General features: G+C 45.3%; 2 protein-coding genes across 8 annotated transcripts in view; both read right to left on the bottom strand.

Moving 5' to 3' along the window:
• rnf213b (ring finger protein 213b) overlaps nt 1–23,529 on the bottom strand; it is an 83,463-nt gene extending 59,934 nt beyond the window's left edge. The window contains exons 1-30 of one of the 6 annotated variants that reach the window (XM_082977495.1): nt 23,362–23,529; nt 22,579–22,787; nt 20,771–21,525; nt 20,454–20,609; nt 20,143–20,312; nt 19,773–20,047; nt 19,402–19,649; nt 19,094–19,300; nt 18,624–18,831; nt 18,461–18,516; nt 18,213–18,378; nt 17,527–17,688; nt 17,307–17,405; nt 15,106–15,234; nt 14,731–14,896; nt 14,299–14,466; nt 11,502–11,651; nt 10,711–11,339; nt 10,381–10,540; nt 9,960–10,177; nt 9,668–9,811; nt 9,429–9,581; nt 7,941–9,297; nt 7,647–7,843; nt 7,364–7,522; nt 3,407–7,246; nt 3,159–3,295; nt 2,960–3,058; nt 2,340–2,458; nt 1,927–2,229 (exon numbers count right to left, since the gene is read on the bottom strand). In XM_082977495.1, the coding sequence (XP_082833621.1) occupies nt 1,927–2,229; nt 2,340–2,458; nt 2,960–3,058; nt 3,159–3,295; nt 3,407–7,246; nt 7,364–7,522; nt 7,647–7,843; nt 7,941–9,297; nt 9,429–9,581; nt 9,668–9,811; nt 9,960–10,177; nt 10,381–10,540; nt 10,711–11,339; nt 11,502–11,651; nt 14,299–14,466; nt 14,731–14,896; nt 15,106–15,234; nt 17,307–17,405; nt 17,527–17,688; nt 18,213–18,378; nt 18,461–18,516; nt 18,624–18,831; nt 19,094–19,300; nt 19,402–19,649; nt 19,773–20,047; nt 20,143–20,312; nt 20,454–20,609; nt 20,771–21,525; nt 22,579–22,683 (10,735 nt within the window). In that variant the 5' untranslated portion in view covers nt 22,684–22,787; nt 23,362–23,529. Of the gene's footprint in view, nt 1–1,926; nt 2,230–2,339; nt 2,459–2,959; nt 3,059–3,158; nt 3,296–3,406; nt 7,247–7,363; nt 7,523–7,646; nt 7,844–7,940; nt 9,298–9,428; nt 9,582–9,667; nt 9,812–9,959; nt 10,178–10,380; nt 10,541–10,710; nt 11,340–11,501; nt 11,652–14,298; nt 14,467–14,730; nt 14,897–15,105; nt 15,235–17,306; nt 17,406–17,526; nt 17,689–18,212; nt 18,379–18,460; nt 18,517–18,623; nt 18,832–19,093; nt 19,301–19,401; nt 19,650–19,772; nt 20,048–20,142; nt 20,313–20,453; nt 20,610–20,770; nt 21,526–22,524; nt 22,788–23,258 lie in introns of all 6 variants that reach the window. The other 5 variants (XM_082977490.1, XM_082977491.1, XM_082977494.1 and 2 more) reach the window with 5 other exon arrangements.
• Nucleotides 23,530–23,656: 127 nt separating this feature from the next.
• On the bottom strand, nt 23,657–27,220 carry LOC145850532 (uncharacterized). 2 transcript variants are annotated; one of them, XM_082977523.1, is made up of 4 exons: nt 27,087–27,220; nt 25,481–25,581; nt 24,921–25,050; nt 23,657–24,620 (listed from the first exon to the last, which is right to left on the bottom strand). In XM_082977523.1, exons 1-4 carry the CDS (start codon nt 27,122–27,124, stop codon nt 24,323–24,325), a joined length of 567 nt encoding a protein of 188 aa, XP_082833649.1. In that variant the 5' UTR covers nt 27,125–27,220; the 3' UTR covers nt 23,657–24,322. The 2 variants fall into 2 exon arrangements, with proteins under 2 accessions (XP_082833649.1, XP_082833651.1); XM_082977525.1 differs by lacking the exon at nt 27,087–27,220 and adding an exon at nt 25,778–25,914.
• Between the last annotated feature and the right edge of the window lie 459 nt (nt 27,221–27,679).

Below are 27,679 nucleotides of genomic sequence, written 5' to 3' on the forward strand. Positions count from 1 at the left end.
GTCACATGCTCAGTGTGAACCTGCTTTCATCTGTGAAGAGCACAGGGCGCCAGTGGCGAATTTGCCAATCTTGGTGTTCTCTGGCAAATGCCAAACGTCCTGCACGGTGTTGGGCTGTAAGCACAACCCCCACCTGTGGACGTCGGGCCCTAAAACCACCCTCATGGAGTCTGTTTCTGACCATTTGAGCAGACACATGCACATTTGTGGCCTGCTGGAGGTCATTTTGCAGGGCTCTGGCAGTGCTCCTCCTGCTCCTCCTTGCACAAAGGCGGAGGTAGCGGTCCTGCTGCTGGGTTGTTGCCCTCCTACGGCCTCCTCCACGTCTCCTGATGTACTGGCCTGTCTCCTGGTAGCGCCTCCATGCTCTGGACACTACGCTGACAGACACAGCAAACCTTCTTGCCACAGCTCGCATTGATGTGCCATCCTGGATGAGCTGCACTACCTGAGCCACTTGTGTGGGTTGTAGACTCCGTCTCATGCTACCACTAGAGTGAAAGCACCGCCAGCATTCAAAAGTGACCAAAACATCAGCCGGGAAGCATAGGAACTGAGAAGTGGTCTGTGGTCCCCACCTGCAGAACCACTCCTTTATTGGGGGTGTCTTGCTAATTGCCTATAATTTCCACCTGTTGTCTATTCCATTTGCACAACAGCATGTGAAATGTATTGTCAATCAGTGTTGCTTCCTAAGTGGACAGTTTGATTTCACAGAAGTGTGATTGACTTGGAGTTCCATTGTGTTGTTTAAGTGTTCCCTTTATTTTTTTGAGCAGTGTATATTTTGATTTGTGTTATTTAATAGTTTGTTTTCACTATTCTACAATGTAGAAATAGTAAAAATAAAGAAAAACCCTTGAATGACTAGGTGTGTCCAAACTTTTGAATGGTACTTTATATATAGGTGGACAATAATTGTTTTAGGAAAGTACCCTCCCAAAAAATAGGAAGTAAAGTTTTGCATACGCTACACATAAAGACTCTGGCAAGTGTGCTAGTCCAGTGTCACTTTGATTATGCCTGCACATCATGGATCACCAGCAGCCCCAAACATCTAAAGAATAACCTACCAACCAAACAAGCTTATAAGAATTGTACTAAAACTCCTCCCCTCATACTCTGTAGGTTAAGCATTTTTTTGTCTCTATCTCTAATGTGTCTGTATTTATGTAATTGTATATGTATTCATGTAAATAATAGGGACCACAATGGAAATAAGTCCCCAAATGTATTGTGCAATCCCGGTCACTTCTCATCTTTGTGTATATATGTCTTGTTTTAACTCGCAAATAAAATCAATCAATCCAAAATGTGCAGCGGCCAATTGATGAATGGAAAGAGACATCTGTTACAAAACACCAACAAGTTGATTGAGATGCATTTTCTGTTTGTCAAGGTTGACAGTCTATTTATTGTGGTGTTGAAAACGCAAACCATGATATTGAAGCGCCCGAAGTTGGTATGCTTTGTTTATTGGTTGTGTGGTGCATTGGCACAGAAAACTGTTGGTGGAAAATTTGTTGCATCTATTTAATATAATTATAAATATGACATCAAAATGTTGGAAATCGGATTTCCCCCTAGCTGATCAAGGTCTGCAGCCGGCTCTGATTGTAGTGTAATGAAACAGGCAGGGAGAGTTAGCTCGTCAGTTGTGGTCGGCGAACCCTCAACCTTACCTTCTGGCCCGTAGCCCTGCGTGGAATCGACTGTGCGCCCCCCCCCCCCCAGTAAATTTTGATCTGTCCCTAACCTTTCACTTCACTGTAGTACAGTATATGCAGTACACTCAGACAGTAGTTTTCCACTGTGTTTGTATACTTTAGTAACATGATGGTTGTATGTGAGAATCACATCAAAAACAGCAATAAAGAGCAATGAAGTTCAAGAGCAGTAAAATAATGTCAAGGACTGTCTATTTACCTCCCATCTCTCCATGGTTCTCTCCAAGAAGCCCCAGCAGTATGTTCATGCGCTGCATGCTCCTGGAAGTTATGTCATTGGGGTCTCTGAGCAAACCCACTGCTTTCTGAATGCAGGACCTCACCAGGGATAAACTGTGCAGGTGTGCCGTCTCTGCTTGGGCATTAACAGACTCACAGGTCTCTATATCTGACTGTGCAGGTGGGACAAGCTTGCTGATTGGTATTCCGCAGAAAACCGACAAGTTCAAGCTCTTGTCTTCTGTGTCCCTGAGGTCATCAATGTGCACTGAAAGCCAGACACCTGGAAACAAAACAAACCATAAACACACAAATATTAATTAATGGATATATGCAATAGTCAACAGCACATCACTGTACATTAGCCTTGCCAGACTGGAAACTGTAACTCACCTCCTTGGAAGCCAATGTACTGAGATCCTCCACTCTGAATGCGGGACAGCTTGGTGATGAAGACCACATAACAGGACTGATCTGACTCCAGCGTTATCAGGTAGTTCAGAGTGCAGTATCTGGACACACACAGTGTGATAAGGTTAGTTTCACTGAGGGATTGCAACAACTCTATCTCTTCAGCACTGGATTGACCCACTATTTTTAACCACATAGCTTAAGTTTTAAACAAATATTATAATTTGCCAATTTTGTTTTGTTTAAAGGACCAACAGTATAATATAACAAATATTTTTGCATTGTAATTTCAGAGAATGTCCATAATATGTCTACATTAATAGTGGAATGATAGTGTAAAAAAAAAAAAAAATGCCCCAAAAATGATTTGGCCCACACAAAATTGCATTCTAATGGTGCAGCCTTCTTATTGGACCGTCTCTTGTTGTCAAGTTGACTGGGGCCAGCAAAGGGCAAGCATCCAATGTGTTGAAGGCAGGCTGTGTTGTTGCAATTTACCTAATTTCCACAAGGGGCCAACGTTTAACATAGTATTGGTCATAGTGTTAAAAGATTACTAATTGAGAACATCTCAAACAAAATCAGATACAAAAAAAAAGTACTTTGCTGATGCTATCAGCTCGTCGCTACAGTGAGAGTCCTCTATGTCCATCTGAACGACCAGAATACGGATGGACGGACCAGCATCTTGTAGGAAGGCGCTAAAGCAGTAAAGGAGAGAGAATGTGAGAGTGATGAAAACAGCTAGAGAGAAAAACCTAAGTGTATAACTTGTGGTGTTAAGATATAGTGGTGTTGTACCGTATCTTGCTGCAGAAGGAGACCTCTGTGTCAAATTGGTGAAGAGACAGCAGGAGGAAAGTTTGGGTGTGCAGGCCCAGAGCGTGAGCCAACCCTCGCACGTCAGATTTGGTGAGCAAACTGGAGAATGTGGTGACCTTACAAAATGGAAGAATAAACAGTGTTGGTGAAGTAAACTGGTACTATAAACTGTACTGGTATTATTTGGGTTCATAAGTTCACAACTAATTTTATGTAACTCTACTTACTTCAATAAACTTGCTGGAGTTCTCTGACGACAAGTGGCTCTTCATGAAGTCCCTTAGTGAGTGATTATGCTGATGATGAAAGTACATCTTCTGAAGTCTTTCTTTCTCCTGATTTCCGAGGTCTGTATACTTCAGTCTTAGCACTGAGTCAGGTGTGGCACAATTCAACAGGAAACTCTTGGCTGATTCAAAGACCTTCTCTTCCTCATCTGTCCCATTAGACTGACTGTTTTCTGTCTCCACATAATCTTTGTCCGCATCCATTGCCATGTAATCATCATCTACTTTGCTATTGGTAGGTGTGCATGCCGGTTCTCCATCTTGATCATCTACCACCTCCATGAGAACATCATCCTCAGCCTCATCCATTGAAATGTTCTTCTTCTCTTCATCATCAGCATCCATATCCATAACACAAGGATCAGCCCCTTCTTTCTGTCTGTGCTCACCTGTCTCATTTGCTTCCACGTCCCCCAGAGGCTCATCTCCTTCATCCTTGTGTTGCTGATCCACAGCCTGATCCCTCTGATGCTCCCTACTCTCAAGGGCCTGCAAGAGAGCACTGGCACAGGCATCCCCATGGAAACCAACAAAAACATCAGACAGCTGGAAATCTTCTGACACCACAGTGCCAGAGAAGTCTTGCACCCACTCTTTGAGTTTGGCCAGAACCCTGTGCTGCCAGGGAGTCAGGTCTGTGCTTCTGTCCACCCTGTGTTTTTCCAGCCTGTTGATGAGTGGCACTGGGAATTGTGTGTAGACCTTCATCTGGTCCTCTATCACCACCAGCCTGAAGTCCCTGTGGACACGACACTTTACCCTGTGGGACCCCAGCCCCAGATCCACATACTGCTGCCCACTCAGGTAGACATAGTACTGGTTCAAGGCATCGTACAGGCTCTCATAGAGGTTCTGTAGGTTCAGAAGGATGACAGTACGGCCTGTTTCCATGCAGGTCTTCACCCGGTTCACATTTCGGCATATCTGGGCATATTCCTGATCCTTGGGAAAGCCTGAGCCAAACACAATCTCAGGGGATGCATAGTCTGCCTTGGCAAAGACTTGCTGCTGAAGGATATGGAGGGCTGCATTGTTGGTGGTTAGAAGAAGGAGGTACCGGCTTTCTTGGTTGTTGTCTCGGGCAAGATTTTGTTCAACCATTTGCAGAGTGCTTGGTCTGGGAACTTCTCTGAGGTTCTGGGAGACATCTTGGAAGAAAATGACAGGATCAAAGTCTTCAGGTTGTCCACTGAAGTTACGCAAGATGGCTTCTGCCAACTCTCTGTCGTTTGGTTCTTTTTCTGAACATTTGACTGTGGCAAAAAGCATTTTCACCAGACTGTAATAGTCTCTGAGACCAAAGAACTGGTTCTTCGCTGTCTCTTTACAAATATTCAAAAAGGCCTTCGCTAACAGCGGAAAGAGGTGTTTGATTTTCAGAAGAATTGGGTTGGAGGATGAGCAGATCCCTTTGGCTGTTTCCACCAGCTCATCCTCACTCGGATCCCACCGAGACACAAAGATCCCCCTGTTCATCTTTGCCGGGTCCAGAGCCCAGTTTGAGATCCCAACAAACCCAACCTTCATGTACGGGTCTGGCCTGTCATTGTCAATGCAGCCATCCTCCAAGAGGGGATGAAGGGTCTTCAAGGGCATCTGTGGGGAGTCTTCTGCTAACCCAATCTCATCCAGCACCACCACTGACACATACTCATCCATGTTTTTGTCTTTCTGGAATCGGGCACAGTTCCTGAAAGTTCCGATGATGCCCTCAGGGCTGGAGTGAGGACTGCACTGGAAGGAGACCATGTGCACCTGCTTGAGCTTCTGGAAGAGGCTACAGTGGGACGCTTGGCCCTGCATGGCGTCCGCAACCACAGTCTTGGCCAGGGACTTAGAGCTCCCTGGTTTGCCAACCAGAAAGAGTGGAATCCTGAGCTCAATGCAGACCACCATGAGGAACACGTTCTCTTTGAGCGCTATGTTCTTGGCCACTGTCTCCCTTGTCTCTATGTTCTCGAGGAAGAAGTCTTGACATGACGAAATCACCTGCTGCAGTGATTCTGGGGTGTTCAGCGGTTCTGGGAAGTGTTGACTGATAGCTGATAAGTACTGCTTCTTTGAAACCAGAGATGGGTAGTAGCACACTCCCACTGCAAGTGCCAGGCACTTCAAAGTCCTCTGAATGCTGGAATCATTGGAATCAGGGAACAGGTCGTTGCTATGGTGGTAAAACCATACTAGCACCTTTATGGACCTCTCCACGTCTCTCAGACTCACAAAACTGCACTCGTTCTTTCGATTACGCATGTAATTTTGAGAGGCTGCCAACACACCTGATATTACATTGCCACACACCACAGGCAAATCATGATCCTTGGCTTGCTTCTGGACAATCTGTCTGATGTAGGAGAGCTCAGTGGAATTGCTCAACTGGCCAAAGTCCCAGACCAAAGGAGCCATGCTAGGAGGCAGTGGATGGACCCGGTACACTAGCTGCCTCAAAGGGACTTTGCCAAGACAGTCTTCTGTTTCTCCTGCCTTCACTCTGTATCCCAACCCAGCATGTTCCAAGCGTTCCACCATTTCAGGAGAGTGCCTCCGATAAGGGTTGCAGGCAGCGATTATCTTCAGGCCAGTGTTCGCCTTCAGGGGCTGTCCTTGCACAGTTCTGTCACACAGAACTTCTTTTATAGCAAAGATGGATTCCGTGGTGTTGGCTTCATCGAAAAACAAAACCGTGTCCAGTTTGTGTGTTTTCAGGTTGATATCTGCCTGTCTCTCTGCCTCCCTCACCTTTCTGTAGATCATCTCAGCTGTAGTTCCTCCATGCACTTTTACCAGCTTCATATTTTCTACCTCTCTGTCTTCCCTCTGGAGATCACAGAGGAAACGGACCAATCGGGTCTTCCCACAGCCAGTCTCTCCCATGATGATGACGGGGATTCCACAACGGAACCTCATGTGAATGGCTAGCATCTTCATCACGTTATCAGCAGTGAGCTCATAGGTCGGGTCTGGATCAAATGTCCCCTTCATCATCCCTTTCTTGGCACCAACAACACGTGAAATCCTCTTGATCTTTTCTGCTCTGGGCAAACCGTCAAAGTCTTCAGTGAGCGAGATCCCTTGTCGCTGAAGGCCCTGTAGAAGTTCATGAGTCATCACATCTCCCATCAACACTGCATGGCTCTGAGGATCAACTGCATTGAGAGTGTTTCCGCCAGGACTTCTCATCACATGAAAGCCCAGGAATGACATCGAGAAGTGGTCCGCATTGAAGAAAATGTATGGATGAGACTCCCGTTCCCAACGCTTACGAATGGTCAAATGGGCCAGAAGGTCATCTCCTTGGTTGTCATCAAGGAGCAGAGAGGGACTCTGGTCAGAAGTGTCCATAGACGGTGAAGCAAAATCCCGTGCCATCCGGATCATGAATTTCACGATGAAGCCCTTGAAACCCCGCAGGTGTTCACCAAGGAAGTCTGGGTCACAGAAAACTGACTTCTCACAGTCTTTCAACTGCAAATTTAGGAACCAGGTGAAGTTTTTGAGCTCAGCCCATGACGGATCTTTCAATCCACAGTTTGCCAGAAGGTGATGTAGACAGTCAATAGGATTCCCCTCTCTGGATCCTTCCCGGTGATAAAATGGATCCAGGTTCTCATTTCTGTTGAATCGTTTCAGGAACTGATAAGGCCTCTGAATCCCTCCACTGGCAAACTCCTGCTCATCCATCAGTGGGTCCAAGGTTCTCCGGTTCGTCAACAACAACTTCTTCACCTCCTTCGGTGGTCTGCATTGGATGGTAGGTAGAATGTCAAGAAGTCCAACTCTCATCTATGGAAAAAACAAGATCTCATTACATATGTGAAGGATAGAAACAGATGAGACCCACGGAAATCATATTCCAAAAGAAGTCTGGGTAGTATTAATAGCAGTAGTCGTGAGTCCTACCTCCTTAGTGTGTGGTTGGTTCTGAAGGGTTGGGTATGGTCTCAGAACCTCAACTGCTATCAGATGAGCTACATTTCTTCTCCAAAGCATTCCCTTGTTGTCACTCAAGCATCCCAGAACCAGTAAGTGGAACAGGAACTCTTCTAGACCGGCATTAACCTGAAATTCAACAGAATCGGCTTCATTGATTCTCTGCAAAGTATTACCATGATTTTATGTGCACAAATAGTGACAGTTTGATGCATCCTTATACACGATCATTACATAGAAAAGAGACCTCTACCTGTAGACCTACCGCAGCAGTGTCAATGTGAAGCATCACAAGGTCCTGCTCTCTCAACAGTGCCAGTCTCTCTGACAGGGTCTGTATGAATGAGTCTAGATCAACCCGTGGCTCTATCAGTCTGATCCTAACATGCTGGGCCTTGGTTGAAGTCTGCGGGAACTTCTCAAACAGTCGGTCCACATAAAGGGATTTTCCTATTGCAAAAAATAACAGAACACTATATAGTATAAGGTAAACATTTTTATAAAACAAGTACATTCTTGTAACAGATATTACAATAATTTTCCTTACCAACTGCAGGGCGAGTGGACGAGACAACCCAAACGGACAGTTTGTCTGGATAGATGAGTGAGACAGAGCTGTGTTGGAACGGAACAGTAAAGTGGTGACGGAGATATCTTCTGGCATTCTCTGCCGTGATGCCCACTCCTGCCTGTACTTTGTGGTTGCTGAAGAAAGAGGGCACGTATCTGTGCTGGTGCATCACTGAGCTGGTCATCACCAGGCGGTAATGGGGGCCAGCACTTCTCTCCAGGTCCTCGAATAGCTCCCCAACGGCCACACTGACGTCGTACCCCAGCAGGCCTGGGTTGACCAGGGTGTAGATCTTCTGCTGGCTCCCTACGGCACCATCGCCCCGGCCCAGGGCTCGACTGAGGAAGATCTCCACCTGTTCCTCTGTGGTGTCCTCTCTGCAGACCAGAACTTCATCAGTGGACGGCAGAGGCTGCTCTGGGCTCTCCATGTAGAAGGACAGAGTGGTGCTCAGGACCTCTGTGGCTGGGCAGAGGACGAGGTTGGGCTTCCCTTCTTGGAGTGCAGGAGGCAGCTTCCTCTTGACATCCTGTTGGTTCATTTCTGAGAGGCAGGAGAGGAAGCGAGCCAGAGTAGCGATGTCTACATGCTGTATGAGGTACTTTGGCATGTCCTCTTTAAATCGCCTCCACAGGTCCTCCAGACCTTCCTCAGCCTCCTCCTCCATTGCATCACCCTGGGCCATAGATGAGAGTTCTTTTACCTCCTCATCTTCCTCAGTATCTGAGAACTCAATCATATCCCCCACTTCTTCAACATAGCTCTCGATATTTTCGTCATTGTACCCCCATCTTTTGTCAACGTTGTGTCCAATTGATCTAAAGGCCATAGAACGTCCAGAATCATCTTCATCATCCTCTTCCCACACTGCTGGATTGCCAGACAGTGTCCCTGACAACACCTCTGTTACCGTGGCGAAGGCCTCTCTGACATCATTCAGCGTGCACCCAGCCTTAATGGGAGACAGCAGGTGCCACACCTGTTGAGGAACACAGGCCTGCCTCTTACACACGCTGTAGATCCACCTGCACAGGTAAACCACCTGCTCAGATGTGTAGTGGTTCAGTGTGTGGAATTGGGAACGTTTCTCGCTGATGAAAGCACACCATTCTTTATGGCAGGTCTCCATGGAGCGACACAGGGACTGGAGCTGTTCTGTCACCTCCCCATTGTACACCATCTCTTTACACCGCAGGGAGGAGAACGTGACCTGGATGCATGGCTGCTTCTCCTGGCTACACTGTACCTGGGCTCGACACTCCCGGAAAAGCATGTTGCCAGTAGACTGCATTTGGAGGAGGATGCAGCCCAGTCTCTGAACTCCCTCAAACACCTAGCGACAGGGAGTTTAAATATTTCATTAACTTTTCAGACCAGAAAACAAATCTGTCATGTTGCTATTGTTATGTTCTTGTTGTGATACAGTAGGGCTGAATGGTAAAGGCATCATTGAAATCAACTGACCTGGGTGAACCTGTTGACATGCTCCTTGCCATGCTCTCCTTTGGATGACATGAGCATCAGCTTATTCTGCAGCTCCAGTAGCTCCTCCAGGTTATAGCTCTTCACCTCATGGTCCTTCCTCACTCTGACCACCAGGAGGCTCTGCAAACATCTCTACAAACATGAAGAAGAAGACGTGTATTTCATGGTTCCTTGTTGATTGATGTCAGATCTGTGCTCATTTGAGACATTCCACTCACCCTGTCTGTGTGTGTCTCAGACCAGCCCATGTGGTACACCCCCTGTGCATTAATCGCTGAGGCCAGGGAGAGAGAGGACTGCTCCACAGACCCATGGGTCTCCCTCAGTCCCTTCAGCCAGCCCAGCAAACGACTAGAGTCCCTCTAGAATACACATACCGGTATGTCAGTGTGAACATGGTATGGTTACTATACACACCCAAGGATTACAGAACAGTCACCTTAGGTCTCCCCAAAAACAGGACAAAGTACCTTTAATATTAAATTCAAAGAATGGAGAGAAAGTAATCACCAATTTGGCAGGGAGTCTCTTGTCTCTTTGTAGGGTGTCCCACACCTGTCTAGCAGAGATCATGAACTCCTCAAACCCAGCCCTGGGGGAGAGAGAGTAGAGCAAGGGACTGTAGCCCATCACCGCATCATGGAAACAGGCCACTCGGTCGATCTCTGTGTCATTCTCTCCAGCCGAGATGGAGGCCAGGTCCACAAACACTTTCACGTCACTCATATCTGTTCAATGAAAATAAACAGTAAAAGAAGAGACTTTCAACTTAGATTAAGTCCCCTTTGAATGCCAATCTCAACCATAATTGCTGAATGGCCAACCATAATGGCTGAAATGGACAGTGGTGTTGGATCATGGTGCTGGACAGTGGTGTTGGACCGTGGTGTTGGACCGTGTTGTTGGACAACAGTGTTGGCCAGTGTCTTACTACGGAGTTGGTCCTGGACCCAGCGGACCAGAGTATGGCTGTCTAGGAACACCTCTAGACATGCAGTGTGCTGTGGGGTGACCATGGACAGCTGCTGCTTGGCACGGATGAGGTCATCACTGAGCGACCCCAGGACCATCCTCTTGAACGAGTCATCCTCCTGTATGTTACATGACACAATTAATTACAAAGTATAGAACTGTTATAGAATAGAGAAGGTAAAGTAGTATACACCTTCTGGCAGAAATTGCAATCATAAACATTAACAACACTATTTCATATTAACAACACCATTATGAAACCTCTATGATAAAGAGACTGCTTTATTACCAATTGGGTGAGACTGCGGATCTCACTGAAGTCTCCTCTAAGATCCATCCTCTCAGCGATCCTCAGGACTGCACTGGCCGAGGCTACTGCCTGATGGACCTGACGATACTCCTGGATCTGGCCCAGCCTGACCTCCACCCAGCCTTGTTCCAGTTCCTGGTACCCCTGCAGCCTCCCAGACATCAGCCCCAGCTCCCTCCTCATCTGAAACCCCTCTCCCTGGTCCCCTGATGCGTTCAGTGCCTGGTCGATCTCCTCAAAGGTGGCAAGCGACATAGCAATCCTAAGGCCTAGCTGACAGAAGCCACTCAACCGGGGTTTCCAGATTATGTCGCAGACCTGTGTTAGGGTCATTGGTACAGGGATAGGTCTAGTAAGGTCTTCATTGGCTACCTCTAAAGACCCGTCCACCCAGGAGCGAAGCAGCAGGTTACTGTCACCCAGCTCGTGCATCTCCCTGGCCATCTTCAGAACCCCTTGGTTAGCGCTATACCACAGAACCAGCCCTGGGGATGTCTGCTGCTCATCCCCCTTCTCCATACAGCAGGGCTGGACCACCACCAGCCTGTTCAGGCTCACTGCTTGGAGGTCAGCTCTGTGTTGGTCTTCCAGAGTGGAGATCTCTGGAGCTGGTGAAAAGAGATAAACATGTTGAATCATACTGTACTACATCCATAGCTGAGAGAATACCTTAGCCAACCATTCTCTCTCTGATTACTTTTTTCTTTTGAGATGACTTTGCATCTGTACAATATCTTATTACATTCTATTGCTGAGACATTGTTTCTCACCTGTGATGTTCTCTGAGACCTTGCCCATCATCTTGATGAGTGTGTCTACATGCTCGCGTTGCTGGTAGAAGGCCTGGAGGTCTTTCTCTCTTTGAGCCAGGATCACCTCAGCATCAGCAGGAACATTCTCCAGCTTAGCATTTATCTTATCTGTGGAAGACCAGACCAGCTGTCACGCACTGATCTGTTTCACCTGTCCTTGTGCTTGTCTTCACCCCCCTCCAGGTGTTGCCCATCTTCCCCATTATCCCCTAGGTACTTATACCTGTGTTTTATGTCTGTCTGTTCCAGTTTGTTTTGTTTGTTCACACCTACAAGCGTTTTCCCCTTGCTCCTGTCTTTGCTATAGTCCCTGTTTTCTAGTTTCCCGGTTTTGACCATTCCTGACCCTTACTGCCATCCTGTACCTTTGCCCCACTACTTTGGATTACCGACCTCTGCCTGACCATGAGCCCACCTGCTGTCCTGTACCTTACACCCTCTATGGATTATTGACCCCTGCCTGCCTTGACCTGTCGTTTGTCTGCCCCTGTTCAAGGAATAAACTTTCATTTTCTTCAACACTGTCTGCTCCTGGGTCATACCTTAAAATGTGATAGTACGAACTGGCCATGACTGACCCAGCAAACTTGGACCAGCTCCGCAACGCCATCTCCTCCCAAGGAGCTGCCATTTGTAGGCACGAGGAGTTGCTTCGCAGTCTGATGGAAGGGTTCCAGGCCGTGGCCGAACGTCACGACCTAGCATTGGACGCTTTGCGGGAGCAATTCCGTGGGTTGTCTACTAGGCAGCCTACCACGACAGTAACGGTAAGTGTTTCTCGCTCAGTATTCCCTCGTCATGGAGCTGCAGCCTTCCTCCTTCCCCTCTGACCGCTCTAAGATAGCGTACCTCATCACGCTGATGTCCGGGAGGACCCTCGCCTGGGCTACGGCCGTTTGGGAACAACAGTCAGCCATATCCTTCAGTCTGGAGGAATTTGTGGCGGAGGTGAAAAATGTTTGAGGCTCCGGTGTTCGGGAGAGATGCTGCCCGGATGCTTCGGCAGGACTCCCTCAGTCTGGCAGACTATGAGGTGGATTTCCGCACACCAGCAGCGGAGGGTGCCTGGAACCCGGAAGCGCTGTTCTACACATTCCTGCACGGATTATCGGAGGAAGTAAAGGAGGAAGTAAAGGACAGGGAACTAATGATGGATCTCGACTCACTCATCGCTTTAACCATCCGGATCGATGGTCAGCTACGAGAAGAGGTCTGATTGCGGTCCCAATTGCTCACTCAAGGACCCCACCTAGCATCTGATGAACTCCGGAAGTCCCCGGCGTCTAAGACCCCAAGAGGATCCGAGCTTACCCGAGTTCCTCCAAAAGCTTCCAAAGGCTGCCGATTCACCTTTTCCTGAGCCGATGCAGCCTTGGCAGGGTTAGGCTGTCTCCAGCCGAACGCGTACGCAGACTTGACACCCAGAGTTGTCTGTATTGCGGTACTGCCGGCCATTTTGTGTCTACCTGTCCCTTCAAGACATCTAGCTCATTTGTAGGAATGAGTACTCTGGTGAGTCTTAAAGATAATTTTATTTCTCCCTTTACTCGCCCCCCTCTCCATGCCACCCTGCTGTGGGGTGACCAGTCCAAGTCTCTCCAGATACTCATCGACTCGGGGGCCGATATGAGTCTTAAGGACGTTACCCTGGTGTCCGAGCTGGGCATCCCCACTCAACCCCTCTCCATTCCCATGGATGTTAGAGCGCTGGACGGGCTCTCTATAGGCCGGGTCACCCACCATACCACCCCCATCAACCTACGAGTGTCGGGGAACCACAGCGAGACGATCCAATTCCTGCTAATTGAGTCTTCGCAGATTCCCGTGGTATTGGGATTCTCTTGGCTCCAGCGACACAATCCTTCGATTGACTGGTCTACTGGTGCCACCGTGGGCTGGAGCCCATTCTGCCACACTCATTGCCTGAAGTCAGCTCTGCCTGCCCAAGGACATCTTCCTGGGGGCTTGGAAATTGCCCCAGAACACTCCCCCAGCCCCGCAGAGTACCAGGACCTCCGAGAGGGGTTCAGTAAGGCCCGGGCCACTTTGCTTCCGCAGCACCGACCGGTATCGAAGATGGTCAAGCCAGATGCGCTGGCATGCCGCTATAGCCCCGCGGCTACACCCCCGGAAGCCGAGACCTTTCCCCCCGCACCAAGATCATTAGCCCCTCTGCTGTTCGTCCTCTGTTGCCCCGTACCCTCCGTATACTTCCTACCTTTCCTGTGTCTAGAATTAAAACCATGTCTCACAGCCCTTTGTCTCCTGTTTCCCTTGCTCCTGTCTTTGCTATAGTCCCTGTTTTCTAGTTTCCCGGTTTTGACCATTCCTGACCCTGAGCCTGCCTGCCGTCCTGTACCTTTGCCCCACTACTCTGGATTACCGACCTCTGCCTGACCTGACCATGAGTCCGCCTGTTGTCCTGTACCTTACAGCCTCTATGGATTATTGACCCCTGCCTGCCTTGACATGTTGTTTGCCTTGTTTTTTCAACACTGTCTGCACCTGGGTCATACCTTAAAACATGATACCAGCAAAAGAACATGCCAGGTGGAACAAAGTGAAAAAACCTTAGCACCTGCAGAACTCAACTCAGAGATCATTCTGCGATGTTTGCACATAATTTTCATTCATGGAGAGATAGATTTTCTTTCTTCTATGGTTGGCTGTTAGGTAACATGCTGAGAACATTGAACTTTGGGAAATCCATTACCATCATCTAAGTCCATGTATTGAGAGATATGATGGCACTTACACTGGCGGTAGATCTGTTTGAACTGCTCTCTGTATTTCAGGGTGGTCTGAAGATGTCCCACAGGTACATGACCCAGACACAGAGCCTCTACCAGGGAGGCCAGGGCACTCCGACAGCCTCCAATCACCTCACCAGCCTCAGCATCCACCTGGTTCACTTTCCAGTCCCCTGGAAAAGAGTCAGGTATCTGTAAGTATAAACATCAGCTACCTGTATAAACATTTAAAGCAGGATCTCTAAAAATAAGGGTAAAACTTACTGTCATAAATAATCATGTCAAAAACACTAAGATATGTAAGCAATAAGCATATATAAACCATGGTGAGCTAGTAAGCTACAATACCTCTGGTACATATCAATAGATAAGATTACACTAGTGAACATATTGTAACTATGACTATTCAGACTGATTGATTGAGACAGGAGTTGTACCATGAGACAGGAGGTGGCTGAGGGAAGACTGGGGGTCCAGCAGGTGACCAACAGGGTCGTTCTCAAACCGGGCCGCTGACTCAACCACGATGGAAGACAGGACAGAGGGGGGGAGCAACTTAGCCAGGGGGGACAGCATTCGCATAAGGTCCCCCTCTTTCCCATCCTGAAAATTAGAAATAACTCATCAATAACAATCATGATCATGTTCACACTCATTCATTCACTCACTTACTCACTCGCTCACTCACTCAATTTCTCCCTCACTCACTTATTCGCTCACTCAATTTCTGGCTCACTCATTCACTCACTCACTAGTAATGATAATTCTGATAAGTCTTCCAGTCAGCTTTTGTTAAGATGGATGCCACTAACCTGACAGATGGTCTTGATGGCAGAGCGACACAGTTCCTGAAAGCAGGTCTTTATGGTGGCATGGCTCTTCCCAATAGCTTCCACTGATGTCTCAAGGCAGCACACCACCACCTTGTCCATATCACTGGCCTGTGGAGCAAAGAGAAAATGATTGACCTCAGGGGGATATAGGGTTGGGTTATTTATACTATGTGGGGGGGTATATATATTTGTAATTTTCTTTGTATTCTACCAAAAAAGGACATGTTTGACTTTCAGAATAATACATTGGTCAAGCTCAGGCGATTAAATCCGTTTTAGGTGCATAATCCCATAGTTATTGCATTATCCTAACAGGGTTGATAATAGGGTGGAAATTTGGAGTCTAAATAATCCATAGCTTTGTGGGTGATTGAGATTACGCTAGAATAATGGTAAATACATGAAGAGGGTTTTAACGTCTATATTAAATATATTTTAACATTTTAAAATATGATACATTGTCTATATAATTTAGCCTAACAGGGTGGAAATGTATGAGTGAGACAAACAGACTAGCATCATGAAACATGGAAAAATAGATAAAACCGAGTGTTTATATTTACTTAGCTTTGCACCATTGTTTTCCCACCAAACAAATTATGACACTTCCTAAATGTGATGTCATTGTGGGAAGGGGCTGTTTTCTAAAGGAGAATTACTACAAACTAACTGGGTGGAAAGTGTTATCAGGGACACAGAAAATGTTAAATACAATAATAAACCTTTTTTTAACTAGGACTATTAAATAGCAGAGGTGGGACAAAGTCACAATTATTCAAGTCACAAGCAAGTCTCGAGTCTCAAGTCGAGTCCCAAGTAGATCGGGTCAAGACTCGAGTCAAGTCCAAGTCGTGCATTCTAAGAGCAAGTCAAGTCAAGTCGAGTCACAAGTTTTCAAGTCAAGTAAACATTTTGTTTTTAATGCAAGGACTTGTTCAACTACAAATCTTTGTCTATTTATTGAGGCTACCAGACAGCCCTTTTCATTATTTTGTCTACAACACATTTTGACTAGCCTATGTAATTGTAAAATATGAACCTTGTACCAGTCAGTAGGACATGAAATCAGCAGAAGGCAGGTTTACTTGCACAGAGTGTAGATTTATTTACGGGTCTTGGTGATCCAATGGTGAAAGAGCCAAATCATACAAAGTACATTGGGAAAGGGGGATACCTAGTCAGTTGTACAACTGAATGCATTCAACTGAAATGTGTCTTCCGCATTTAACCCAACCCCTCTGAATCAGAGAGGTGCAGGGGCTGCCATAATCGACATCCATGTCTTTGGCGCCCGGGGAACAGTGGGTTAACTGCCTTGCTCAGGGACAAAATTACAGATTTTTACCTTGTCAGCTCGGGGATTCAATCCAGCAACCTTTCTGTTACTGGCCCAACGCCCTAACCACTAGGCTACCTGCCGCCCGTTTTAGGTGCATAATCCCATAGTTATTGCATTATCCTAACAGGGTGGATAATAGGAATAATAGGGTGTACCAAATATACACAGGCAATAGCCCAAATGAAATAGTCTCTGTAGCAGGCTTAACTTGTCCTATCTGAATGGACACAGGTAGAGGGCAAGACTGTACAGCCTGGTTCCCCTTGAGAAACCAAATGGAATCTGTCTAACAAGAGCTCAAACAGGTGGGCCTAAATAATATAAGCACTTGGCCCCCAGGACCATACAATTACCCAATTTGGCAATTACAACCAATAAACTGGTTCTACAATGTAAAAAGCATTTTCCACATCCATTGTTACATTGGTACATTCGTCTTAATCAGACTTAATGATTATTAACGATATTTCAACACCATGCATACATGGAACAATCATTTTAGCTTATTCATATTTTTGAGTTGTTAAGGTAAAGGACACCTGACCTTATATTTAAAGCCTTTTAGAATCTACATTTTACTTTAAATAAGAAGTGATATTTCCTGGGGACAGAAAAGGCACCGCATAGTAGGAAAGACACAGCCGGTTTACCTGACACAGATTGAGCCTAATCCTAGACTAAAAATAATGCTCAATAAAGAACATTGAATGTGCTCTTTAGTCCAGGACTATGCTTGATTTGTGTCCGAGTGAATCTGACCAATTGTGTCCAGCTAATCAAATCTCAAAACTCTCCTAGGTTTCCTGAATGTATGACCTGGTCTGTAGGCCTATACACTCACCCTAGAGATCCTCTTCCTCAGGTCTCTGTCCAGGCTGGACCTCCACTGGGCTGACACACTCTGCAGAGAGCATTCTACCCTCAGGAAGGCATCCCACATCTACCAACACAAGGTGAACATACACATACAAACAGGTTTATAATTAACAGAAAACTGTGTACGTCTGGGAACAAATATTGTCTGCTAAGGTCTTGTATGTCTGCTAGTTTGGCTACAGTACCTCTATTTCTTTGGGGTAGCTGAGGGATTTGGACTGAGGACCTTGTTTCAGGAGAGCATTCTGAAAAAGATTGTCTCTCCACTGGCTGAGATGTTGCAGCACGTCCCCAAGCTTGTCAGATAGCTGGAACTGCTTAGGTCTCCTCTCCTCAACATCCGGAGTCTGGGGAGGAACACACACACCATTAGGCGTACTATTGGAGCTCAAAGAACAACAGCGACGGCTTCCCGAGTGGAGCAGTGGTCTAAGGCGTCACTACAGACCCAGGTTCGATCCCGGGCTGTGTCGCAGCCGGCCGTGACCGAGAGACCCATGAGGCAGCGCACAATTGCCCCAGCCTCGTCTGGGTTAGGGGAGGGTTTGGATGTCCTTGCCGCATTGCGCTCTAGCGACTCCTGTGGCAGGCCGGGCGCATGCACGCTGACACGGTCGCTAATTGTACGGTGTTTCCTCCGACACATTGGTGCGGATGGCTTCCGGGTTAAGAAAGCAGTGTGTCAAGAAGCAGTGCGGCTTGGCAGGGTCATGTTTCAGAGGACGCGTGGCTCTCGACCTTCGCGTCTCCTGGGTCCGTACGGTAGTTGCTGCGATGGGACAAGACTGTAAGTACCAATTGGATATCATGAAATTGAGGAGAAAAAGGGGGTATAAATAGAACAACAGCAAATTACCAGATCAACAACTACCTTGTTTGTAAGTGCAGCATCCAGAATTTCAGCCGCTTTCAGCACTAGTTGGAAGGATAGCACTGCTGCCTTGTAGAACGGGACAAGTCGCGCCATCCGGCAAGTGCTCTTCAGAACACTGATGCAACTCAAGAGGATGGAGTCCACATACCCAGAATCTGCTAGCCTATAAACAAAAGCCACACATACAATAGCAGAATAATATAACACTCAAAGGACTCACGCTCACAGATCTCAAATTCCAATACCTTTCCTTCTCCTCTTCAACTTTCTCCAGTACAAAGCACAGGATCTCTTGAGTAACCTGGAAGTTGAAATAATAATGTCACAAATGAATATTTAAAGATCCATCACAATAGCACTACTCTTTAACTGAGTAATCTTATCAGACATTAATCATCCATAACTTACCTCTACATTTTGTGTTTTGACATCAGTATTCTCCCCATACTGTTGAAGCCTGTACAGCAGGCTCTGGATCATGTGTTCTGGAGGTATGCTCTTCAGGGTGGAGAATTTCGGAAGGTCCTCAAAGGCCACCAGGGACAGCCAGCTGGTCCAAACCAGAGGCATCTCTTTAGCCACAGAAATGTGATTCTGGATCAAAGTGAGCATCATCCTGCAAAGAGGAAAGTGTCATCAATGTTATGCATGTTTGAGGTCAATGTACTGTAAAGTCTTTCTCCTGAGAAAAAGAAGAAATGTGAACTAACTGGAATAATAGTCTAATTGAACACATATATGCAGAGTTAGAAATATTAATATTTTTGGTTAAATTTCACTCCACAATGATACAATTATTCACAATACAGATTTTAAAAAGCACATTGTGGACGACTCAAATAGGGTTTTGAGACACTTTGAGGGACAATTGGACAAACCTTCTTTTGTCAGAAAAGCTTCTGATCCTCTCTCTGAAGTTGTTGAACTCAACATTTTCAAGCCCTGCCCAGTTCATCTCCTCTATAGTAGGACCAAGCCTGCCAGCGTCTGCTCCCGAATGTCTGAGCGTGTGCAGTAGAGGAATGAGCAGGGGAAGCTCTGAGACCAGCCTCTGTACGCAGCTGTTGATCATACCAATCACAAGGCTGTGGAGACAAAGAAAGACAGATGAACCGATTTCATCCGACATATAGACAGGGTTGCTGTAATCAAACAACACAATATAAACATAACATCTGAAACTCACTTTTGTGGAAAAGAGAAGACATTTCTAAATTCCTCTATGTTTCTGCTGTCAAGTGCAGTGTGTGAGGATACTAGGCAGCATAGTTCTGCCCAGCCCTTCACCCCAAGATCTATCTGACAAGCTTGGCAGACTCTGAACAAAGAGAAGCCAAACACTAGAGGGTTGTTGACAGTCTGGCTCTTCTGCGATGTTCCCTGGGACTCAGCATGCAACAGCTGCAGCAAATGCTCAGAAATCAACTCTGACACCTTTATTCCAAAAAAAAAGGAAAATAAAGAAAACGTTGAATGTGTGCTATTGGATCTAATGGTCATACTTTTTTCTTGAAATGCCATTACAATATCATTACACACTGTAAATGTCCAACTCACCTTAACCAAAGGGGGTTTGAAATGTCCTGGGTAGACCACCTGTTGAACAGCTGATGAGTAACTCCTCTGGAAATGATGCAAGAGCTGAGCAAACTGCACAGTGCTCTCCTGGTTGGGTGGATCCCATTTCTGTAAAATGTGGTCTAATAGTAGATGGGCAGAGGCTTGCCAGGCATCAGCCATACCCTTTATTTTTGATTGGAACACATCTATCCACCCTTGGACGGACCACCATGACTCCAGCCGATGAATATGACCCTCATAAAGGTGCAACTCTGGAAACAATGGAAAATAATCAGTATCATACTCAATGTAACATACAAGGTCATCGTTAACTTCTAAAAATAGATATAAAATGTTTTCCTCTTACGCTTTACTTGTGAATCATTTGGAATTTGAATATTCCTTGTGGCCATCTCCACAATCTCTTTCTGCCTTTGCTGCACCTGATATTGGTAAGTCAACATTTGTCCCCTGCGTATTGAGCTTTCCGGTACTGAGAGACTTGCTTCTATTAGATAGCCTTGCCGACATAGACCTCTAAAGAATAAATTTAAAACAAATTTACAAACAATGATAATTATCGCTGTGTGTGTATTGTGTGGTTTATGTAGCCGATAAACAGTAAAATATTCTCATCAATCCAACATCACCAGTAAGGAGAAAAGTATTCATACTCACACGAAATGAGTCATTTCAAGCGCATAAGTGACACCTTGGTGACATAACAACAGCATGTCATATTCTTGGTTGAATCTGAACTTTTTGTCCAGCACAGCATAGATATGAAAGGTGAACATAGGAATCCCAGGAGGAATCCTTACTGGGGACCGCTCTCTGATGAAGGAGAGAAAATAAAAGAAGACCGAAAATGTTGAGTGACTAGTTACAGTAATAAAGAAGTAATAACAGTATACTTGTTATGTGTCGCGTCATGTGTTATGTTACTCATTGTACTCAGGTAATAACAGCATGCCATAAGCTTATTGCCAGCTTACCGACATCCTCTACTCTTGGAATCCTTTTTGCATTGATTTGAAGTCTGAGGACTCAGCTCCTTCGAACTCTTCTGAGTCTTGATTTTATTTTCCGCTGCAGCTTCTGCATAAGACTTGGTAGTTAATTTGACTCCATTTTTTACCTGGCAGGCTGTGGGACTCCCTGAGCTTTCTCCTGAATGTTGTAGCCCTTTCTCTGATTCGGGCTTACTCTTTACCTCTTCGGTAGAGTTTGGATTCTCCCTCTTAGGTGGTTCTGATGCTGCTCCTTCACTGCCTGCTCCATCACTGTTCTGTGTTTGCTCATTCATTGGCTGAGTGGTGTCAGCATGTTCATCTGTCATTGGCTGAGTGGAATCAGAGGGTTCTGTCTGTGTCTGCTGTGTGTTCTGAACAACTATAGGGGTCTGAGTCGCCCGGTTCTTGCCTTTAGGTTTATTTGTTTGAGTCTGGACCTGAACTCTCTTAGCATCCTTGACATGTGTTGGTTTTGTATCATTAGTCTGATGCATGGACTGGTCCTGTTGTTGACTGGTTTCAGCTTGGTGATCTTGGTCTTGGTCGTGTTCTTGTGTCTGTGTTTCCCAGGTTTGACACACCTGGTCGGTTTGGGTCTGCATCTCCCCTTTTTCCAGTGTACTCGGAGTCTGAGGATCCCTGTCAGCTTGATTTTTCATTCCTTTATTTTTTCTTCTGTTACCTCTCCTTGTCTTCTTCTTCATATCCTGATCTCTCCTGGGGGACTTTGCTTGGCCCTGTTGACAACAAAAAAAGTCAGCAATGAGCCATGACAATGATTAGGTATGTCAGTTTCTCTTTTAAATCAGGACAATATGTACTGTTTCCCAAATTGTTTCATTCATTTTATTGTTAATGATTGTACAATGAAAGACATAGGCGCACGGGGTCCCGTGTGGCAGAGCACAGCGCTTACAACCATTATTTTACCAGGTAAGTTGACTGAGAACACATTCTCATTTACAGCAACAACCTGGGAAATAGTTACAGGGAAGGGGATGAATGAGCCAATTGTAAGTTGGGGGTGATTAGGTGACCATGATGGTATGAAGGACAGCTTGGGAATTTAGCCAGGACACCGGGGTTAACACCCCTACTCTTACGATAAGTGCCATGGGATCTTTAATGACCTCAGAGAGTCAGGACATCCGTTTAACATCCCATCCGAAAGACAACACCCTACACAGGGCAATGTCGCCAACCACTGCCCTGGGACAATGTGATATTTTTTAGACCAGAGGAAAGAGTACCTCTTACTGGCCCTCCAACACCACTTCCAGCAGCATCTGGTCTCCCATCCAGGGACTGACAGGGACCAACCCTGCTTAGCTTCAGAAGCAAGCCAGCAGTGGGATGCAGGGTGGTATGCTGCTGGCTGTGGGTTTGATTCCCACGGGGGACCAGTACAGGAAAAAGTACAGAAATGTATCCACTTTTTCTTAAAATGTTTATCCTGTTTTAGCATATAAAAAATGCTTGGAAAGATCAGAGGTTGGACCTAAGCAAGTGTTTAAATACTTCCCTACACATATAGAATTTTTCATCTTCAAATAATATTTTTGCAGGAATCTCCTTGCGAATGATTTTGCCGAAGATTGTATCTCCGCCGGCCTGGATCAAAAGCTTTGATTTGGGAATTCTAAATTCCAACAGAACAAAGTGTATAAATCTGGATAAGAGCATCTGCTAAATGATGTAAATGTAAAAATGAAAGGTGGTTGGTGGTCATGTGTCACCTGCTGTCCCTCTGTCTTGGGTCTCTTAGTGACAGTGTCCTTCTCAGCAGTTACCTCCATGTTGTGCCGATGTGTCCCTGTTGGCACCCCAGGGCCACGGCACTGCTGGGACAAGGACCCATGGTCTCCTTGGGGACTGTCACCTGAACCAAGCTCCATCTGCAGAGCTGCTGGCCAGCCCACAAGGCCGGGATATATTGCTCTGTATGTTGTGTATCCTCTCTGGTAGGTTTGGACGTTAAAGACACTCTCTTAATCTCTCACTACAGATGGAGAATAATACAAATTAAATGTTCTAATGGAAGCAATATTTAACTACTTCAGAAAGAAACTTACTGTGTTTAGAGATTTTAGGGAACAGGCAAAACAGCAACAACTGCGCTGCCGTTGCTGCCCCGCCCCATATACAGCTGCAGTAAAATTACTTCCTCAATCAGTTTGTCAGAGTGAAGTTGCCAAATTTCTGTTTCCTCGATTTCTCTGTTTATGACTATTCATCTCCCAGTTATGAGTATGGGAGTTCTTTCCTAAGAAATTGCTTGGTTACTTATTTAAAATGTCATAAAAATATAGTATTTCCCTCTAAAGATTTACTAGTTACATGCGTATTTAACTTGTCTAACAATTGACCGTCTCTTTATATACAAAAACATTTTTTGAATATTTCTAATAAACGGTAACATCACAGCCTACAACTAGAAAAAGCTGTGAGAAAACAGGCGGCACTTCCTTACCTGACAAATGTGTTCTCTGTTATAATACTATTCAGACATCTGTCCGTTGCATCAATACAACCACTAAAGTAGGATACATTTGCCAATACCTTCTAACACTCACCAGCCAACATTCATAAACTCCACCCTTTACCTAACTCGAGGGATCGTCGCGAAACATCTTACATGTTTAACTGGACATGTGAACATAAAGTTATCTTCATTTAAAGCGGGTAGGTCAGTGTACGACAGTCCCTTATGTTTTGCCTTTCAGTTTCATTTCTTACCAACTGAGCCTGTGTTTTTTCCAAACTAGAAACCTAAACATATTCAGTCACGCCCACTATGATTTACACGCATTCATTAAAGCGCTTTTTCTGTAAATGTTTGTCATTATTTAACACTCATTCAACCGTAACTTCACCAGAAGACCTTTATTATGTCTGCAATAAGCAGCTGATCTAGGATATGCTTGGCACCCCTAATACATGTAGGCCTATGCCTATTTTCAGGTAAAATGCTGATTCCAGATCTGTGCCTAGGGGTAACTTCATCCTTTGAAGAATAGCTCAATAGGCTAATGATTTATATAATTTGCAGATTAAAAGTAATTATATCAATAATATCATTCATATGCAGATGTGAAACTGTGATGATAGGCCAATACAATAGTAGAATAAGACAATAATCTGATAAAAACAACACATGACATATGACTGTACTGTAAAATATCAAATGATCAATCAAGCCCTCACAGGAAACCCCATTGAAGCAAGGCACAAACTTGTAATATTGTCATTGGACACATTGTGGCGCCACCTATCGACAAAAAGGTTATCAGATTCATCCATAGGTTCACATTCTCACCAACATTTTGTGTAAAAATTAGAAATAGCTAAATAATATTTATAACTTGTCTCCCACAACTTGAGTCCATTGACGGAAAGGGGAAAGCATTACATTTTTACTGTATAGCCAGTTCATTGTTTTTAAAATTCTTTAGTGCTTAGAGAGAATGAGTGTCATTTTCACCACTGAGTTTAAGGTGGAGAGAGTATTTAAGTTTGTGGTCACAGTCCAATCCCTTAGACCTGGGCACCATCAGCAGGTATCTTGACTCTCCGGACCACCACCCGGTTCCTGCGTCCCTGTGATCTAGTACCGGTTCCCTCTCCAGTTCCGGTCAGCATGGTGCTCTGGTTCTCCTCATCTGGTGTCAGTGGGTGGGTCTCTGCTCTTCTCTGGGAAGGGCTTCTTCCTGCCCTCGCGTCATCCACGAATGCCTCAACGCCCTCAAACTTGGTGGTCAGCTCCCCCAGGCGCTCCTTCAGGGCATTGAATTCCTTGTAGAGGTCTCCTAAGGCATCCGATAGAGGAGGGATCCTGCAGGAAGGGAGTGATTGGGTGAGGGGGAAAAAGTGTAATGAGGAGGCTGCGGGAGTTCATTACGGTTCAAAAACAAGTTATGTTATAAAGTCGTATTGTGTCTGTTATAACAAAGGGATCTGACTGACAAACACTAAAGCTAAAAGGTACATTTCCAAAGTAATGGGCTTTGTAATAGTTACAGTGAAGTATGTTACCTTTATATTTATCAAATCATACAGTATGTTATTTTTCAGCTTACCAATGAACTTCTGATCTAAATACCTACTAAACGTATCTACAAAGGATTCTACCCACCTCCCGTAGTCAGGCAGCACAGTGCTGTGGTCTTCGAGGAGAAGGTCTTTCACTTGGGTCATGATGGCAAACTTCCAGTTGTCCAACACCAGGGTGAGGTTGGCACAGACTCTAGTGTTTACCTTCTCTGCTGCAATGGCATGAACAGGGAAGAGGGTAGTCATTTGGTTAATGTTTCTTGATAGTGTTTTGTACTTAGTTCTACTTGTAACAGTTCTTCAAAATCCCTGTGCTGATTTCTGGCTACCCTGTCCTTAACATGTCTAAAGAATACATTGGCAACAAAGGAATGCGATAATAAGAGAGAAAGCTAATTGTGACTGCTGAGGATGATTCACATCCTCAGAGGGGCCAACCAGAATGTGTAATTGCTCTGTTTTTGCTGTATCTATATACTGTATGTGGATTGTGTGTAAATTCTTCATCTATATATCTTGTCTGCATATTCTTAATGTGGTCAGCACCATTTGAACAAATTCCTGGTACCTGTAAATGTACTTGTAAATGTGAATAAAGGTGATTCTGATTCTGAAATGAAAACAGACCAGGCAGCCACTCACCCTCTGTCCTGTAGTCCCATTCTGAGTTCTGTTCAGTTCTCCCCCTCTTCTGCGCTGCACACAGAGCCACCAGGCACAGCAAAGCCACTGCAGTCCTCATCCTCAAGTCAGAATAAAGATATATAATACATTACACCTGAACTGATATAATTATGACAGTTTAACTTGCTCTGCAGACATCCATTCTATCGTCTTACACTGAATGTGTAATAACCTGATTATTTTCTCACAGTATGTTTCAGCAATTATTTATTGGAGGGTTTGCTGAGAATACATAAGTAGACACAGACTATGTACCTGCTCACACTAAAAACCTCTGTCCTGAGTAAGTCAGTGTTTGATAATAATCCCACAGCAGTGCAAGTTTGTAGAGCACCCACAGAGGGACCTGCTTATATACTTATAGGTAGTCAGTATGTCCCCTCCCCCACACTGAGGTCTTGCCAAGAGAAGGGTGTCATCCATGTCTCCACCCCCCTAAGAAAAAACACACCCACATCATGCATCACTATTACGATTGTCCATTTATCATAATGCTTATCCAGTATCTGTTCATTACTTTCAGATCTACAGGAATGTGTATTGACTGGGTTGGAATGAATTAGTAGAATAGTTAACCCCAGCATTCTCTTCCTTGCTCTGTCATACTTGACCCCATGTTGTGACCTCTATGTGAGAAGCATGTGACATAAATGGTAGTTTATCACACAAGAGTACTACAAATGGCGCATAACAGTAAGAGTGAGGGAGGGTTGTTATCCAGACAGTAGTGGGGGAGTACTCGTTGTAAGATAGTAGCCAAGGTTACCTAAACTGGGTTCCCTGGGGGGTCTTAAGTGTAGTCCCATAAACCAGTAGTACCATGTATAAAGATCTCAATAGTGTTTGAAACTGAGTTCACCTCTTCTCTTCCTGGACATTCCGTCTTGGACTTCATCTGTGTCCCATGTGTCCAGGGGAAATAAACCTCACATACAAATGTGAGAGCACACCTCTTCATGGACATCCCTGGGTCGTGTTCAGTAGTGCACACCGTAGCAAATACTTTTGCAGACTAGTGCTTCTTATTGGCCAAGTTCACGTAGTCCCACCTTGTTTGTCCGTTTTATTCCATTTGGTGCGTGGTGAATGCGATCCTGTCTGTGCTACATCTGCTTCCCACCTGGGTCCTGTTGAGACTAGTATCTCCATCTGCACAAAGACGATAACCCTCACCTATAAATGACTGCTCCATAACATTCACCGATCCCTCATAAAACAGAATGATCAAGACAGCACGCCAGCAGGAAAGATAGAGTACATTGTGTCACAGACTACTGGATTTAATTGGAAGCAGGTTAAGCAGGGACATTACACTTCCTTATGTTATCATTATGGCTATTTTATCATAATACGTTATCTTGACTTTATGGCTAAAATTATATCAATTTGAAAATATGCATTTGAAAACAAAGTAAAACCAAAGCTACACTGAACAAAAACATAAATGCAACATGTAAAGTGTTGGTCCCATGTTCCATGAGCTGAAAAAAAAAAAAAAATAAGAAAAATTCCATACACACAAAAAAGCTTATTTCTCTCCAATTTCATGCGCAAATTTACATACCTGTTAGTGAGCGTTTCTCCTTTGCCAAGATAATCCATCCACTTGACAGGTGTGGCATATCAAGAAACGGATTAAACAGCATGATCATTACACAGGTGCTTCTTGCGCACACTAAAATGTGCAGTTTTGTCACAACACTATGCCACGGATGTCCCAAGTTGAGGGAGTGTGCCAGATTTCTGAGTTGTTTGGGTGAGCGGTTTGCTGATGTCAACGTTGTGAACAGAGTGCCCCATGGTGGCAGTGGGGTTATGGTATGAGCTGGTATAAACTACAGACAACCACAATTTTATTTTATCGATGGAAATTTGAATGCAGAGATACCGTGACAAGATCCTAAGGCCCATTGTCATGCCATTAATTCGCTGCCATCACCTCATGTTTCAGCATAATGCATGGCCCCATGTCTCAAGGATCTATACACAATTCCCGGAAGCTGAAAAAGGCCCAGCTCTTCCATGCTCAATTGGTGACATGTCTGGTGAGTTTTTGTTTTGGCAGGCTCTGGATCGACGTGTACGACAGGGTATTCCAGTTCCCGCAAGCATCTAGCAACTACGCACAGCCATTGAAGAGTGAGACAACATTCCACA

Source organism: Salmo salar, chromosome 01 (assembly GCF_965601325.2).
Source record: "Salmo salar chromosome 01, fSalSal1, whole genome shotgun sequence".
NCBI classification, from domain to species: Eukaryota; Metazoa; Chordata; class Actinopteri; order Salmoniformes; family Salmonidae; genus Salmo; species Salmo salar.